Source organism: Schistocerca nitens, chromosome 6 (assembly GCF_023898315.1).
Source record: "Schistocerca nitens isolate TAMUIC-IGC-003100 chromosome 6, iqSchNite1.1, whole genome shotgun sequence".
Lineage (NCBI taxonomy): Eukaryota > Metazoa > Arthropoda > Insecta > Orthoptera > Acrididae > Schistocerca > Schistocerca nitens.
In genome coordinates, this window is record NC_064619.1 from 742487533 (window position 1) to 742504992 (window position 17460).

At 44.7% G+C, this 17460-nt stretch overlaps 1 protein-coding gene across 1 annotated transcript in view; it reads left to right on the plus strand.

The window, feature by feature from the left end:
• The window catches only part of LOC126263615 (UDP-glucosyltransferase 2-like), a 74567-nt gene that overhangs the window by 12310 nt on the left and 44797 nt on the right, over positions 1-17460 (plus strand). The window contains exon 2 of the mRNA XM_049960702.1: positions 10810-11045. Coding sequence (XP_049816659.1) covers positions 10810-11045 — 236 coding nt within the window. The remainder of the gene's footprint in view (positions 1-10809; positions 11046-17460) is intronic.

A 17460-nucleotide genomic window follows, 5' to 3' on the forward strand; every position in this document is an offset into this window, starting at 1 on the left:
ACTGAAACTGTGTTAGCTGACGCCCAGCATGGTCTTCGAAAAGGCAGGTCATTCTCGGACTATGTCTTCTCCATGACACAGCTAATAGGAAAACATTGTGAACTCAACTTACCATATTTTCTTCCCTTATTGATTACGAAAAAGTGTTTGACAATGTAAATCGAAACAAAGTAGCAGACATAATACGGCTGAAATAAACCAAGGAGTTCGCAAGGCTGTCCCCTCTGACACACTCTTCTCGATATGTCGATGATGTGACGTGGGTACATAGGTAAAACATTTTAAAACTAACTACTTGGATATTAGTACACTGTTTTCTGCTGACACCCAAGTAATTGTTAGGCAGAATCAATATGACTTACAATAAAAATGGCGAGACAAAAAGACCGCATGTCTCTATCACAAACACCAAACCAATTGGATTTTAAGGACGATAGCCCATGCCAGTTAAGACTGAAGTTGTCAAGTAGGTCATTGTATAAGTTAACCTATTTAAATATTTGGGGTATCTTACTGCAAGTCCGTATATTCTGCAATCCATATACTGAGTAAGCAGTAAATGAAACAAAAGAAAAATTTGGAGTACGAATTAAAATCCATGGAGAAGAAATAAAAACTTTGAGGTTTTCCGATGACATGGTAATTCTGTCAGAGTCAGCAAAGGACCTAGAAGAGCTGTTGAATGGAATGGGCAGTGTCTTCAAAGGAGGATATAAGATGAACATCAACAAAAGCAAAACGAGGGTAATGGAATGCAGTCTAATTAAATCAGGTGATTCTGAGGGTATTAGATTAGGAAATGAGAGACTTAAAGTAGTAGATGAGTTTTGCTATTTGGGGGGCAAAATAACTGATAATGGTCGAAGTAGGGAGGATATAAAAAGTAGACTGGCAATGACAAGGAAAGCGATTCTGGAAAAAGGAGATTTGCTAACTTTGAGTATAGATTTTAGTGTCAGAAAGTCTTTTCTAAAAGTATTTGTATGGAGTGTAGCTGTGTATGAATGTCAAACAAGGACGATAAATAGTTTAGAGAAGAAGAGAATAGAAGTTTTCAAAATGTGGTGCTACAGAAGAGTGCTGAAGGTTAGATGGGTAGATCACGTAACTAATGAGGAGGCACTGACTAGAACTGGGGAAAAGAGGAATATGTGGCACAACGAGACTAGAAGAAGGGATCGGTTGCTAGGACATGTTCTGAGGCATCAAGGGATCACCAATTTGGTCTTGGAGGGCAGCGTGGACGGTAAAAATCTTTGAGGTAGACCAAGAGATGAATACACTAAGCAGCTTCAGATGAATGTAGGGTGCAGTATTTACTTGGAGATGAAGAAGCTTGCACAGGATAGAGTAGTATGGGGAGCTGCATCAAACCTTTCTCTGTAGCGAAGAGCACAACAACACCACTACAAACAATTAAATACAAAATAAGTTAGACCTGTTTAACTATTTCTGTGGAACTTTACGCAGAACGCTGAGAAGAGATACTCTATTAAGTTTCTATAAGGTTTTGGCCATACCAGCCCCGCTCTATGGATGGGAAAACTGGACTAATAAGAAGAGAGATGAAAAGAGAACAGAAGCATGTGAAACCAATTTCCTCAGAGATTTGGCTAGATGTACTTGGATGGATAAAAACAGAAATGAGGAATTCTGAGTTGAACTGAATATACAAAACATAACTGACATTATAAAACAATGTAAGACCTGAGTTTCTCCTGGCGTATACGACTTTCAGATAATTTCTGGTAATTCAGCAAGGTAACACTTTCAGCGACCGCTGATTTTTCGGCGGCAGAACACCACGCCATTTTCAAAGCAAACTGCAGCGGACTGGCGGCGTACATACAAATTTAAAACCTCGGTTCTCGTACTGATTCAGGAAAGCTAACACACACACTGAACACTAGTGCCACCATTGATGACAACAGTCAGAGCCATCAATAGTGTGACTACGAACTCGCAGGTGAGGTAGCATTGACTCTGTGTTTTTTGACAAGGGAGAGAGCCGGATTCCAAACAGAGTTTAAACAAAACCCTCCAGCCCTGTTAACGAGGTTGCTCCCTAATTTAATCTCAACTGCCTCCTTAATGACACTGTCCTAATAGCTGGACGTGCATGCCAATATCTCAGTGTTATTATATAACATGGGGTGACCAGTATCCAAGCAATGTTCGGCAATAGCAGATCTACTTGGCTGCTGTAATCTGCCGTTTATGCTCAGTACATCGGTCCTCCACGGTCTGATTTCACTTGGGATTGGTTGGACGGTGCCTCATGGACTGAAGCTGACTGGGAACACAATTCGTTACTGCCCGGAATTTGGCAAAGTTTGAACGTTTTCATCGCGTGGAGTCTGATGTTACATCTCGACGTTCTGTGATAAACCTCACAGAGAAATCTTTTGACGATTCAACCTTATCCGTGCTTGCGAAAGGGTTTAAATTTTCACCCTCTCCGAAGAGTTTGCCGGTAGTTGATTTTACTAGTTCAATTGAACAGGCAGTTTGCAAACTATCTACTGACGCTGCAGAGGAGGTTAAGAGGGAGGCATGCCGTGTGTTGACTAGGGTTCGTCTACCCAAGGGTAATGTAACAGTAGCAGAGAGGGCTGCTTTACGCTCTCTGAAAGTTGATCCTGATATTGTTATTTTAGCTCTGAACAAGGGCAATGCCACCGTTGTTTTAAAGAAACAGCATTATGTACAAAATATGCAACGTTTACTATCTGATTTAGCGTATCGCAGAATCGATGCTGACCCCACAAAAAGTGTTGAGACAAAGACCAACAGCTTCCTGATGAAGAGGGGTTTGTCACAGGACACTATCAAGAGTCTTAACACCTACAGTGCTGTTCCCCCTAGGCTATATGGCCTTCCGAAGGTTCACAAGGAAGGGGTTCATTTCCGTCCTATAGTGAGTAACATCGGCGCTCCGACATATCGTGTAGCCAAGCATGTTGCTTCTCTGCTGAGTCCACAAGTAGGTCGGTGTAAACATCATATCAGGAACTCAGCTAATTTGTTAAGTCGCTTGGAGGGACTGCGGTAAATGACTGATATTTCAGTGAGTTTCGATGTGGTCTCTCTCTTCACTCGTGTTCGTCTGTCTGATTCGTTGCGGTTAATTGAGGCTGGGTTTGATGCTGAATTAACTAATCTCTTTCGGCATGTGTTGGCATCCACTTATTTTTTTATTCAGTGACCAGTATTACGACAGATGGAGTTGCGATGGGTAGTCCATTGTCTCCTGTGATCGCAAATTTGTTTATGGAAGACTTCGAGGAACGTGCATTGGAGTCGGCACCTTTGAAACCCACCAGTTTATTTAGCTATGTTGACAATAACTTTGTTGTTTGGCCTCGTGGTAGGGAGAATTTGAATGCCTTTCTGGAACATCTCGAGCCACCCGAACATTCGTTTTACGATGGAGGTGGAAGAGGATGGTTGCCTTCCCTTTCTTGACGTGTTGGTTGGGAGGAACGATGATGGCTCATTGGGACATGCAGTCTACAGGAAATGTACTCACACCAACTTGTACTTACAGGCTAATACTTGTCACCATCCGGCTCAGCGTGAAGGGGTACTTCGTACCTTGGTACACAGGGCGCATGTTTCTGACGCTGAGACTTTGCCAGCTGAGCTGTCCCATCTTGAAGTTACGTTTCGTCAAAATTGTTGTAGTGTTGACAGATTGAACTTGCGTTGCACTATCGACCAACTATACATCGGGTGATTGATGATAATTCTGACACCTAAGTCTACTGCCTTTTTGCCTTACGTAGGAAACACTTCCAACAAGATCGGTCGTATATTACGGAAATACGACATGAAATGTGTTTTCCGACCTCCATCTAAAATTATAGCGCTTTTGAGTTCTGTTAAGGAAGACCTTGGTCTGCGTAAGACGGGTGTATATCGCCTTCCTTGTAGCTGTGGCATGGCGTATATTGGTCAAACTATCAGGACCGTGGAGGACCGATGTACTGAGCATAAACGGCACACAAGATTACAGCAGCCAAGGAGATCTGCTATTGCCGAACATTGCTTGGATACTGGTCACCCCATGTTATATAATAACACTGAGATAGGCATGCGCGTCCAGCTATTGGGACAGTCTTATTAAGGAGGCAGTTGAGATTAAATTAGCGAGCAACCTCGTTAACAGGGATGGAGGTTTTTGTTTAAACTCTGTTTGGAATCCGGCTCTCTCCTTTGTCAATAGAGGAACAGAGTCAATGCTACCTCACCTGCGAGTTCGTAGTCTCACTATCGATAGCTCTGACTTTGGTCATCTTTGGTGGCACTTGTGTTCAGTGTGTGTGGTATCTTTCCTGCATCAGTCCGAGGTTTTAAATTTGCATGTACGTCTCCTGTCTGTTGCAGTTTACCTTGAAAATGCCGGTATGTTCCCCCGCCGAAATATCAGCGGTCGCTGAAAGTGTTACCAGGCTGAATTTCCGGAAGTTATTTGAAAATTATAAAACAATATCAGTTACGATGGAAAGAACATATAGACCGTTTGCTATATGCCAGGATCACTAAGGCAATAAAACAGTGTCAATCAAGAGGCGAAAGATCTTTAGGAAGACAAATGAGCCGGCCGCCTGGACGAGCGGTTCTAGGCGCCCCAGTCTGGAGCCGCGTGAGCGCTACGGTTGCAGGTTCGAATCCTGCCTCGGGTATGGATGTGTGTGATGTCCTTAGGTTAGTTAGGTTTAAGTAGTTCTAAGTTCTAGGGGACTGATAACCTCAGATGTTAAGTCCCATAGTGCTCACAGCCATTTGAACCATTTTTGAAGACAAATGAAGAGATAGCTGGAGCAGTCGTGAAGCACGCGTAATGGACCAAAAGGCCCAATTTTTGATGTAGATGGTGATGATACTCCTTGCGGCGAGATAAGAGCTCTGACAGCAGGCAGCGCAGTGGGCCAGTATTCGACCTGGAAGTGCAGCGGGGCAGCGACCGCGGGAGCGGGGGGCGGGCTGACACGCCTTCCCCTCCCACACTTCGACACGCGCGATTCATTGTAGCATTCTTGCTGGCAGCATTCTGCTGAATGTGTTCCCTGATCATTTTTTTTTTCTCAAGAGCTAAAAATGGTGGTGGTAAGTACCTATGGCACAAAACTGCTGAAGTCATCGGCCCCTAGGCCAACTTACTATTTATTCTAACTGTAACTTAAGCTAAGGACAATACACACACTCATGCCCGATGGAGGACTTCAACCTCCGATGGGGAGAGCCACCCGAACCGTGGCTATAGGACACAGACCACGCGGCTACCCCGCGCGACCGAGTTAGCAGTGTTTGCCTCCTTACATAAATGCAAGTAGATTCTCGATATTAACAAGGTACAACCAAATGCCCAAGTATTACGTGTAAAATATCAAATGAAGGCGTTAACTGTATTTTTAGTGCAGGAGAACGGAAACCCCAAGATCATCGTCATCTGATTGATCATCCGTTGGCTTCGGTGTCTTCGCTGCTGCAGTGCTCATCATCTGACAAAAAAATTTACAGTAGTTTGTATGGACTATTCTCTTGTGCCTTCTTCTATGTTGGAACTCGTAATGTCTGTCCACACACGGTTCACTACATTTTGCCAATTTGGTGGCGTTGTTTGTGTGACAGTTTCATTTACCAGCTTCTCTTAGCTCGTAACGTAAAGATTTTATTTCGCTCCATGGCATGTGTTTATCTGAGCCCACATCTATGTTGTAATGGCAGTGCTACTGTGGAAGTATAGCATTGTGGCCGTGGTTCTCTGCTAATGTACCAACAACATACTGCACGTTCTGAGGCTTTTATCGGTTTACTTTTCCCACACTTTCCGTTTTATGCATATTATGCTCAAATCCTGTTTTAACCAGCTGACAATTTCGTTTCTGCTTGCAGCAGCCGTTGGTGCCTTACTTAATTGTAGAGAATGGTATGGTGCGTTGTCATTACAAAACCACAACCAGAACTGACATTTTTTACCAAATTAGTAACAAACTGGTCTTCAAATGTATCTGCACGCACACACGCGCGCGCACACACACACACACACACACACACACACACACACACACACACACACACACATATATATATATATATATATATATATATATATATATATATATATCAGTGGGTATAAACCGTTTATAGAGCCAGCATGGACAACAACAAGTTGCCCCCTTTTCCAGTTACCACACTAAGTATCAAATGGGGCATGTAGCCTGTCCACACAATGGATAGTGCATGACGCACATTGACCCATGTTTCGTCAATCCCTCAAACCATATTACATTCTCTGGATTCATTGCTTGTTATTCACGCACGAAACGACGTCTTCATGGAGAAATGTCTCAATGCCCCATTAGCCTTTCTTTAAAAAAAATTGAGAGGTTCGTGGTTATGCCTGTGAACAAACCGCTGCCCAGCACCTATACCATCAACTTTCTAAGCATCGGGTGCTCCTTCCTGCTGGAGCATGTGTACATTTATTGCCAGGTTCGACTTCCGTCAAAGTTGTCTGTTTCGGTCACGTGGTAGAATCTCTTCCTTGACTTTCCAGGTGTCACAATAACTGGCCTCCCAGTCCCTTTATCGTTTGTAACTCTCTTGACTGTCGCTGTAGACGTGCTCAGTGCTCCTGCCACCCTGTCTATCACTTTACTCAGTGATATGCAAGGGCCACCATACCCCTTTCCCACTCAAAGTAAACATGCAATGTGTATTTCAGTTCGCATACTTGTGATTTCAGCGTATCACTTTCCCAAAAGCCCTCTTCTCTGCGCCACAGGAAATAGTTTTCCACAAAACATGTCCAGAAACTCACAGAATTAGTGGAATGCACATATCACACTCAAACTAAATGAAGCATGTGGCACCGCTAACTAAATGCGGGGATTGCCTAATACTACAGCACTTCTGAGGCATTGCCACGGCAAAGTAAACAAAATATCATGATCTGATTGGACATCGTGTACGCTCGAATCTCGTGCGCCAGGGCCACTTAAACTCTCAGGGCTTTTCTCTTGCCATACGAAGTACCATGGGGTTAGATCTGCACTCAAGATCCTATGTAATATGTCTCATTATATGAAGGGCTTATTTCAATAGTGGTACAAGTCCATTTTTGTTCATTTTTAGATACAGAGTCCTAAAGCGAAATGATCGTTGAAAAATCTGCAGTTGAGATACCAGAAAAATCCAAGCATATGGGTTAATGCTAGAGATGAAACTTTGTTTCTGTTTGTTTGGATCGTTAATTGCGGAAGCATTATAATCAGAAAAGTAAAGGTAATGGACTTGTACCACTATTTAAATAAGCCCTTCATATACAGGATGAAGAAAAAAATACTCCACTTGGAAGTGAGCATGCGATTCCTGAACCAGATTCGATACAGAAGTTTACCTAGGAAAATCAGATTAGATGCATCTTGAAACCACATGTAAGAAAATGACGAGCTGGGGACACAGTCACATCACACAGCACATCAGAGTATACAGAGGAACGTGTATCACCCAACACTAACGTACCATCCATTGTGGCTCATTGTGTAGACAGCTGGGACATCTAACTCACATCCACCATGGAGCTATGGTTCGAATCCTCATCAGGTTCCTTTTTTTATTTTTTAGATGTGGGTTTCCTTGTTCTCTTGTTTACAAGCAGGAAATCATTTTGTCATATGACAATAACCTATCACATTGGAGTTTGATCCATTAAACTGCATGCACATATCTGCTAACAATATTGTTCATGATCATAATTGGTCCTGTTAAGGACTTGTAGATTGGCGAACCACCAAGTGATACTTTCTCTTCACCCTGTACTGAGCTTTCGCTAGTTACTAAGAACAGCTTAAAACTTGCGCCTCATGCAGTTACAATATGATCAACTGTTGTTGTGGTCTTCAGTCCAGAGACTGGTTTGATGCAGCTCTTCATTCTACTCTATCCTGTGCAAGGTTCTTCATCTCCCAGTACCTACTACAACCTACATCCTTCTGAATCTGTTTAGTGCATTCATCTCTTGGTCTCCCTCTGCGATTTTTACCCTCCACGCTGTCCTCCAATACTAAATTGGTGATCCCTTGATGCCTCAGAATATTCCCTACCAACCGAACCCTTCTTCTAGTCAAGTAGTGCCACAAATTTCTCTTCTCTCCAATTTTATTCAATACCTCCTCATTAGTTATGTGATCTACCCATCTTATCTTCAGCATTCTTCTGTAGCGCCACATTTCGTATGTGTAATTAACTGGTACAGTGGATGCACATAGGAAGCTCTCAGTAGAGCATTGTTACGGCATCTTAGGGGACTGTCAATTGGTAACACCCACTCAATAGATTCAAGCGCCTAATAATATCAGAAATACAGACATGATACCACAACTGAAGAAGGCTGTGTTCAGAACCTGAAATGGAGCAGAATGTCTCCTTATCACAGTCATTTCAACCAATGCACATCGGAATGGAGCCCAGAAATGCCAGTACCGACTAAGAGCATTCACGGAATTGTGGCATCCTCATCAAATATAAAAAGAGCGCAACCTCTAGATAATATCTGTGATACTAAACGACACACAGCCGACCTAACAACCAACCGCAATGCTTAGGCAAAAGGAATATGAGCCCCTGAACAGGACAATATCAATACCGAAAGTGACTGCAGACAGTAAAGGTAGCGAAAACTCCACAAAGAGCACGTGCACAGATGCAAGAATTCACTATCACGTCACACAGCAGGAGTAGACACGTAACAATATCGAAAGATTTATAGTATGCTTCTGACATGCAATGCAGTTAAAAGAACAATGGGGTATGGAGACATGGTACATCTATCAAGAATGTTGTCAGAATTTCATCCGTAACAAAGATAAGAGAACTGAAGAATCAGTTATACTATACAGAGGACGATATACACCGATGAGTCAAATCCTTACGACGCTTAACAGCTTGTTTGTCCGCGTTATAACGAAATACATAACTGTGTCTGCGTATAAGGGTTCAAATGGTTCAGATGGCTCTGAGCACTTTGGGACTTAACAAAAAATGGTTCAAATGGCTCTGAGCACTATGGGACTTAACATTTGAGGTCATCGGTACCCTAGAACTTAGAACTACTTAAACCTAACTAACGTAAGGACATCACACACATCCATGCACCTGGCTGGATTCGAACGAGCGACCGCAGCAGTCGCGCGGTTCCGGACTGAAATGCCTAGAACCGCTCTTCCATCGCGGCCGGCGTTTAGAGATATGAGCGTGTCTTCTATTACTACCACAGGTCCCATGCAAGCACAGGAGAATGTCTCCTGCTCCAACCAGTCTGCGGCCGTGGCGAGCTGCGTGTTTCGAACCGCCGTTCACCTCGACGACAGCGTTTTTGGAGGCGACCATCGACCTAGTACAGGAAAAATGCGATTTCACTTGAAGAGCTGACTCATTTCCATTGATCGAGGGTCGTATATGGACGGTCCCATGCCCACTGCAATCATAACTTGTAAGTAGGCTGTTTATGTTTTCTTATTGGTAACGCCACGTAGCGCTCTATTTGAAAAATCGCTGGCTGTGCTGTGTGCAGTCTGTGGGTAGTTTGCATTGTTGTCTGCCATTGTAGTGTTGGGCAGCGGCAGCTGGATGTGAACAGCGCGTAGCGTTGCGCAGTTGGTGGTGAGCCGCCAGCAGTGGTGGATGTGGGGAGAGAGATGGCGGAGTTTGGAAATTTGTAAGATATACAATGATCTGTTATGTATATTATGAGTTTTCAACATTATTAAGGTAAATACATTGTTTGTTCTCTATTAAAATCTTTCATTTGCTAACTATGCCTATCAGTAGTTGGTGCTTTCAGTAGTTTGAATCTTTTGTTTAGCTGGCAGTAGTGGCGCTCGCTGTATTGCAGTAGCTTGAGTAGCGAAGATTTTTGTGAGGTAAGTGATTTGTGAAAGGTATAGTTTAATGTTAGTCAGGGCCATTCTTTTGTAGGAATTTTTGAAAGTCAGATTGCGTTGCGCTAAAAATATTGTATGTCAGTTTAAGCACAGTCTCGTGTATAATTGTTCAAAAGGGGATGTTTCAAACTGACGATGTCGTTGATCAGTGCATGAACACGTAGGGGAGGTCTGCTGTGGAGCTCCATGTTCAGCAACGTACGATGAACAGTGTGCTCTGAAACACTTGTGCTGTTTCGGCAGACATGTCACGGATCACTAGCTATCCTACTTTACAGAGGAGACCATCCTCCAAACACCATGTTCTGTGAAGAGTAGTGGACGTCCAGCCATTTGGTGCGTAGTGGTAGTTCCGCCGTCCTTCTACGTCCTTCCATAGATGCCCACGACATTAGCACATGATCATTGGACCATCTTCGCCGTTTTCGAGATACTCGTTCACAGGCTAGGCTTAATAATAATCTTCTCTTTGTCAAAGTTGCTTATGTCAATGGATTTGCTCATTTACAACCCTTATCTTTGCTAGGTTGATCCCGTCCGTGTCTGCCATGTTACCACATCATGGCCTGTAACACCACCAGGCTACATCGGACGTCTCATTGGACAGTGGTCATAATGTTTTGGTTGATCGGTGTAGCAATATTGCAAGAGTTGGCTTTTGCCATAGCTGTGAACATTATTGATTATGAACAAGTGATACATATAGGTGACACCGTGGACACTGCCGTTTTGCAATTCCGGGCTAGTCCGAGTTGATGAATTTTGTCTTTGTCACTGTACGCGCTGTTCGTCGAAAGTGCTACAGTAGCTGTGGTACCACACCGCGCTCTAGTACAGTGTCGTCACGGTTCCTGCGCAGCTGCCGGTGCAGGAGTCCCCCCTGGTGTCCGGGGTGCGGGACTGGACTAACCTGTGCTCCCTGACGGCCGACTACGCCTCCCCCGCGGTGCGCCGGCTGCTCGCCTCGGCCGCCCAGTTCGACCTGCTGCTGGTCGAGGTCTTCTCCGGGGACTGCATGGCCGGCCTCGGCCGCCGCTTCCGCGCCCCGCTGGTCGCCACGCCTCCTGCGTCGCCCCGCCATGGGCCCGCGACAGGGTGAGTAGCGCCGCGATGCGGGCCGCGCCGCCTCTGTCACGCCTCAGAGCGTTCCAAAGCGCCAGGGGCAGATCCGGAAGAGACAGAACTTTGCAGCGTCGTGAGGAACGTCGCCAGCGAGATCCGAGAGGCGTCACACCACAAACAGTTCAAAAGGCATATTTGGTCTTTTTTATAATACAACAGTCGCGATGTGAATATATGCTGTTCGAAAGCACCAGCACATTGGTTCAAATGGCTCTGAGCACTATGGGACTTAACTGCTGAGGTCATCAGTCCCCTAGAACTTAGAACTACTTAAACCTAACTAACCTAACGACATCACACGCATCCATACCCGAGGCAGGATTCGAACCTACGACCGTAGCAGTCCCAGCATATTGACAATAGCTCGAAAACGCGTCATTTTTGGTACGACTGGTGAAAGTTAACAATTGGTTAATGATATATCGCTCGTTAAATTATTCAGGACACGTTAAGGGAAGCACGAGGAGAAAATCCGTCGAAATAACGATTTTGTTATTGTGTTAACTTGTACTACAATCCTTTCTGAAACAGAATATGTGTGTTTTTTTGGATGTTTGGCGCGTAGTAATTGGAAAACAGCGTCACTCCCTTTTCTGTCTGATGTCAACTGAGCTTTTTATACCAGCTGGAAGAGACGTTCTATGTCTTCATTTATTATTTGAACACTGTTTTGCAAGTTGATCAACAAGGTGCTAAGCAGGCGCAGGCAACAGCTGAACATCGGTTCAGCATCGTGTTTTCCTTTCACTCATCGTAGTAATCTAAAACATTACTTGATTTTAGGAGATAATCTTATTGTGTTTATAGTTACATTTTATTCGTGAAGATCGTAAATATGTGCAGAATAAGGATGTCTAACAGTAGCAAAACGATTAAATGTAGCAGAAGATCCCTGTTCTTCACTTTGTCCAAAAAGTCCAGAGTCATGGTATAGATATCAGAGAGCTAGTGTTAGTGAATGTAGACATAACCATCCCCTACCCATGTCAATAGCACATAAAAGCTATCTACGGACACTTGCTTGCTTAATAAATCCATGGGAAAACTCAAAATCACAACGAAAGTTTCAGTAACCGTATGTAGGAACACTTGCGTAAAACAGGATTTTTCGGTCTCAAAATCCTAAAAGCTGGTGTCATGGTTGAAGTATTCTGTTTCAGTGATGGATCATCCAGCAAGCTAAAAGTTTTCAGTGATACGAGGGTGGTTTGAAAAGTTCTCGGAATCACCACGAGAAGTCAGCACTAGCGCAACGAATTGTTCACGTGATATTCATTGGACTGTTGCCCGTAAACAAGTGCCACGTCAGTGCTCTGTAACGGTGACGTAACTCTGTTATTGTTCCCGCGTAGTGATTTGCGAAGATGGAAACAATCGAGATTCGAGCAGTGATTAAGTACTTCGTAAAGAAAGGTGTGAAAGCAAAGGCCATTCATGCTGATTTCCAGAATACACTAGAGGACTCTGGTCCTTCATATTCAACTGTTGCCAAGTGGACAAATGAATTTAAATTTGGTGGGGAGAGCTTAGTAGATGATCCGCGCAGTGGTCGGCCAAGATGTGTCACTGCTCCAGAAATCATTGCAAAAGTGCACAAAATGTTCATGGAGGGTCGCCGATTGAAAGTGCGTGAAATTTCTCACGCTTGCCAGATGTCATCTGAAAGGTATATCACATTTTAGTTGAAGGATTAGAAACGAAAATATTATCTGCAAGATAGGTGCCGCAACTCATGCCACGCGCCCGCACAAATGTCCCGTCGTCATCGCAAAATTACACGAACAAAGGTATGAATTGTTGCCACACTCGCCCTATTCACCTGATACGGCTCCGTCAGACTTCCATCTCTTCCCAAAACTGAAAATATTTTTTTGGTGGACGAAGATTCACTTCAAACGAAGAATTGATAGCCGGAGTTGACAGCTATTTTGCAGGCCTGGAGGAAACTCATTTTCGACATGGGATCAAGGCACTGGATGATCGTTGGACCAAGTGCATTAATCTACAAGGAGACTACATCGAAAAATAAAAAAAAAGTGTCAGTGATGTAAGTACTTTTTTTCTATTCTGTTCCGAGAACTTTTCAAACCACCTCTTAACAACTGTCTCTGGAGAGCGGTATGGTCGCAAACCATGATGAGGAGCACTTTACGTTCCGAGTCACATGTCAGCTCGTTTCTGAGTGCGCAGTAGCCTTGTGTGCATCACGATGGAAAACACGTCCCGTGTGAGGACAGCTTTACCAGATAAACTTCCAGGGTATGAACGTGGCACATACGCGCTAGCCTAGTAGAAGCTAGAGAAATGCCGTTTTCCAGAACCCCACTGTCAGGTTTACCTTTCCATTCACTAGTAATTTAACATGTGGAGTTCAGGAACTTCTTGAAAGCTGTTCACATGCTTCCGTAAGAGTTGTTGGCTGACGAGTTGCACGGGGCACTTCTCGTCCCATCATATCGCGCAGGAGCTCGACTGAAGCGAAGTCCGTAGATCGTGCTGGCCAGGGAAGTTGCTGCACGTGTTGCAGAGCACGCTGAGTTTCAAGGGCAGTGTGTGTGGGTGAGCATTGCCCTGGTGGAACAACACACCACCTTCCCGTTGGAAGATCGGCAAAAGAACGGGCCTAACAACACACCGCGCGTACCGAACGCTCCTTAGCGTATCCTCCATAACACTAAAGTTTAACGAGAGTTGTAGCTTATCGTACAACAGACTATAAGACATGCGGTAGGGCCACAGAGTCTTGGACGAACGCAGCAGGCCTACGTCGCAGGCGCAAACGACGATCACCTGCGTGCAGGCAGAACCTGCTTTTGTAGCTGAAGAATGCGGCGCGCCTCACCATCTTCCAAGTGGTCCTCTGACGCCACCAGCCGAGCCGTGCGCGTCGACGCTGTGGCACGAGTGGTAGACGGGCTGGAGGGGTGTGTGACACTAGTCCCAGTACTAATAACCGGTTCGCAGCAGTTCGTGTTAACACGTCTGGGTTCACAAAGAATCTTAATTCTACACTACTGGCCATTAAAATTGCTACACCAAGAAGAAATGCAGATGATAAATGGGTATTCATTGGACAAATATATTATACTAGAACTGGCATACAATTACATTTTCACGCAATTTGGGTGCATTGATCCTGAGAAATCAGTAACCAGAACAACCACCTCTGGCTGTAATAACGGCCTTGATACGCTTGGGCATTGAGTCAAACAGAGCTTGGATGGCGTGTACAGGTACAGCTGCCCATGCAGCTTCAACACGATACCACAGTTCATCAAGAGTAGTGACTGGCGTATTCTGACGAGCCAGTTGCTCAATTGGTGAGAGATCTGGAGAATGTGCTGGCCAGGGCAGCATTCTAACATTTTCTGTATCCAGAAAGTCCCGTACAGGACATGCAACATGCGGTCGTGCATTATCCTGCTGAAATGTAGGGTTTCGCAGGGATCGAATGAAGGGTAGAGCCACGGGTCGTAACACATGTGAAATGTAACGTCCACTGTTCAAAGGGTCGTCAATGCGAATAAGAGGTGACCGAGACGTGTAACCAATGGCGCCCCATTCCATCACGCCAGGTGATACGCTAGTATGGCGATGACCAATGCACACTTCCAATGTGCGTTCACCGCGATGTCGCCAAACACGGATGCGACCATCATGATCCGGTAAACAGAACCTGGATTCATACGAAAAAATGACGTTTTGTCATTCGTGCACCCAGGTTCGTCGATGAGTATACCATCGCAGGCGCTCCTGTCTGTGATACAGCGTCAAGAGTAATCGCAGCCATGATCTCCGAGCTGATAGTCCATGCTGCTGCAAACGTCGTCGAGCTGTTCGTGCAGATGGTTGTCGTCTTGCAGACGTCTCCATCTGTTAACTCAGGGATTGAGACGTGGCTGCACGATCCGTTACAGCCCTGCGGATAAGATGCCTCTCATCTCGACTGCTAGTGATACGAGGCCGTTGGGATCCAGCACGGTCTCCTGAAGCCACCGATTCCATATTCTGCTAACAGTCATTGGATCTCGACCAACGTGAACAGCAATGTCGCGATACGATAAACCGCAATCGCGATAGGCTACAATCAGACCTTTATTAAAGTCGGAAACGTGATGGTACGGATTTATCCTCCTTATACGAGGCATCACAACAACGTTTCACCAGGCAACGCCGGTCAACGGCTGTTTGTGTATGAGAAATCGGTTGGAAACTTTCCTCATGTCAGTACGTAGTAGGTGTCGCCACCGGCGCGAGCCTTGTGTGAATGCTCTGAAAAGCTAATCATTTGCATATCACAGCATCTTCTTCCTGCCGGGTAAACTTCGCGCCTGTAGCACGTCATCTTCGTGGTGTAGCAATTTTAATGGCCAGTAGTGTTCTATGATAGCTGTGCGGTCTGCCGTTGCTACCCTAACAATACGTCTGTTCTGGCGGGCGTCCGTGCTGTGTAGGCGTCCAGAACCTCGTCTACGGGTGTGAGAATGTTCACGTGACCATACCAGCATCGTTGCACAACTGACATAGCATATCCAACTTACGCGGCAGTTCTCCGAAGAGACAATCAATCCCACCACTCAGAGGACCAGAGATGGTCGCATCGCTTCGAAACTCGCTCATTTGACTGTAGGAAGCACAAGTGCATCTCCGTGGCCTGGTTGCCCGTCTGCTGCACGCATCTGTCCCACACTGAGCCTTCTGGCTCTGGTGGGTGTGCAACCACGCTATCTGTCGGCGGACGACGCTGAAACCGTCATCAGTACATCTACTGTCCCCCAGGTGATGTACGCTGTCGTCGGATCAAAGTCGACATCGTCTTCCCAGGAGCACCATTTTTTTCCCGGAGATGTATTTTTTGCCTATTAATTATTAGACATTTCATTTCCATCTCTTATGTCATCGTCTCTCTTCTGTCACATCTTCGTGCCGAGAGACTAAAGTTATCGTTGAGACCCACGGCTCATAATGCTTTTGACATACACAGTCCCTTTACTTCAAGCTTCATTGCAAACAATTACAAATACACAGAACCCTTGAGTGTCAGGTCACAAAAGGCCAATAATATTTACGCCATTCGACAGCCCACGTACTGTCTGCCACGCAACCAAGACATTGGCTACTAATAGCAACAGGGGGCGAGTTTAGAGTTATCCAGTGGTGAGAGTGGCTGAGTTGCTTAACAGATGAGAAAACCACAAAAGTGCTGCAGTGCTAGTGGTGTCGGTGCAAAGCAGAGCAATGTCAGCGATAAACAAAGCAGGCATTGCATTAATCTACAACAACAGTTTCAGAAGTTGATATTTCGTCAGAACTTCGGAAGAGTGAGAAAGAAGTGACTGAAGAAGTATTAACGTTTCTCCAAGATGATACAGTGGAATATGTGGTGTCCCATAAGCTCTAATGTGCGGAAAAGTCCATGAGGAATACAATTATGATGATAAATGCTTAACAATTGAAAGTGATTCTGAAACAGGTATCGATGTAGTCCACCATCCTTGTCGGACGGGGAGTCACAAATCCCGTCTCCACTGAAACATAGTAATGATGATAGTAGTCCAAGGAGCGGGTACTTAACCGAATTACGCACTTGGAAAATCATCCGCAGCATAGTAAAAAAACAATTATGACCAAATTTCGAATAAGTTCGCAGCAATATCACCGTGTAATGTATAAGGAAAACAACGAATATTCAAGGTAGGACAAGGCTCACCTGTTACAAAACTTGTTTTACTGCGTTTCAAGGGTGCTCGACACAGTTCACAGCGTGTGCATGATAGAGACCTACTAGGTTATGCACATCAAATGGCGCGCGACATAGGTTACAGTGGTTTCCAGGAAAGTTGTGGATGGTTCCACAACTTAAAAAATTGCTACAGAATTGGAAGATGTGAGATAACGAAATTTCAAAGAAAGCGTCGACGTGGCGATGCACAGCAAACTGTGGATTCGGCCCGAAAATTCGTATATAAGATAAACAAACGTATCCCATTGTTCATGAAGGAATTTCTTTTCAACTCACGCCAGTCAGAATTTGCGGAGGAAATGCATATGAAAGGAACACTGGAAATTGGAGGTAGCAAGAGAGTTATATCAAGCTCAGCTAACATCAATATCTTAACGAATTCGTAAACAATTATGGCGATTGTTAATCTGGGTGGTAGATTGGCTGGAAAGTTATTTATAGTGGTGCGAGAAGCTGGAGATGCTCTGCTCCATACCATTCTTTCTAGTGTGCCTTATCTTGCAAGTACAGTAGAGAAGACTTACGTCTCAGCGAGCAAGAGTGGGAAAATGGGCGTAAGAGAACTACAACTATGGTATGAGCACTGATTTTGGCCAATAGATGCTCTAAATAACTTGCTTTTGCTTGATTACTGATCCGTGTAAG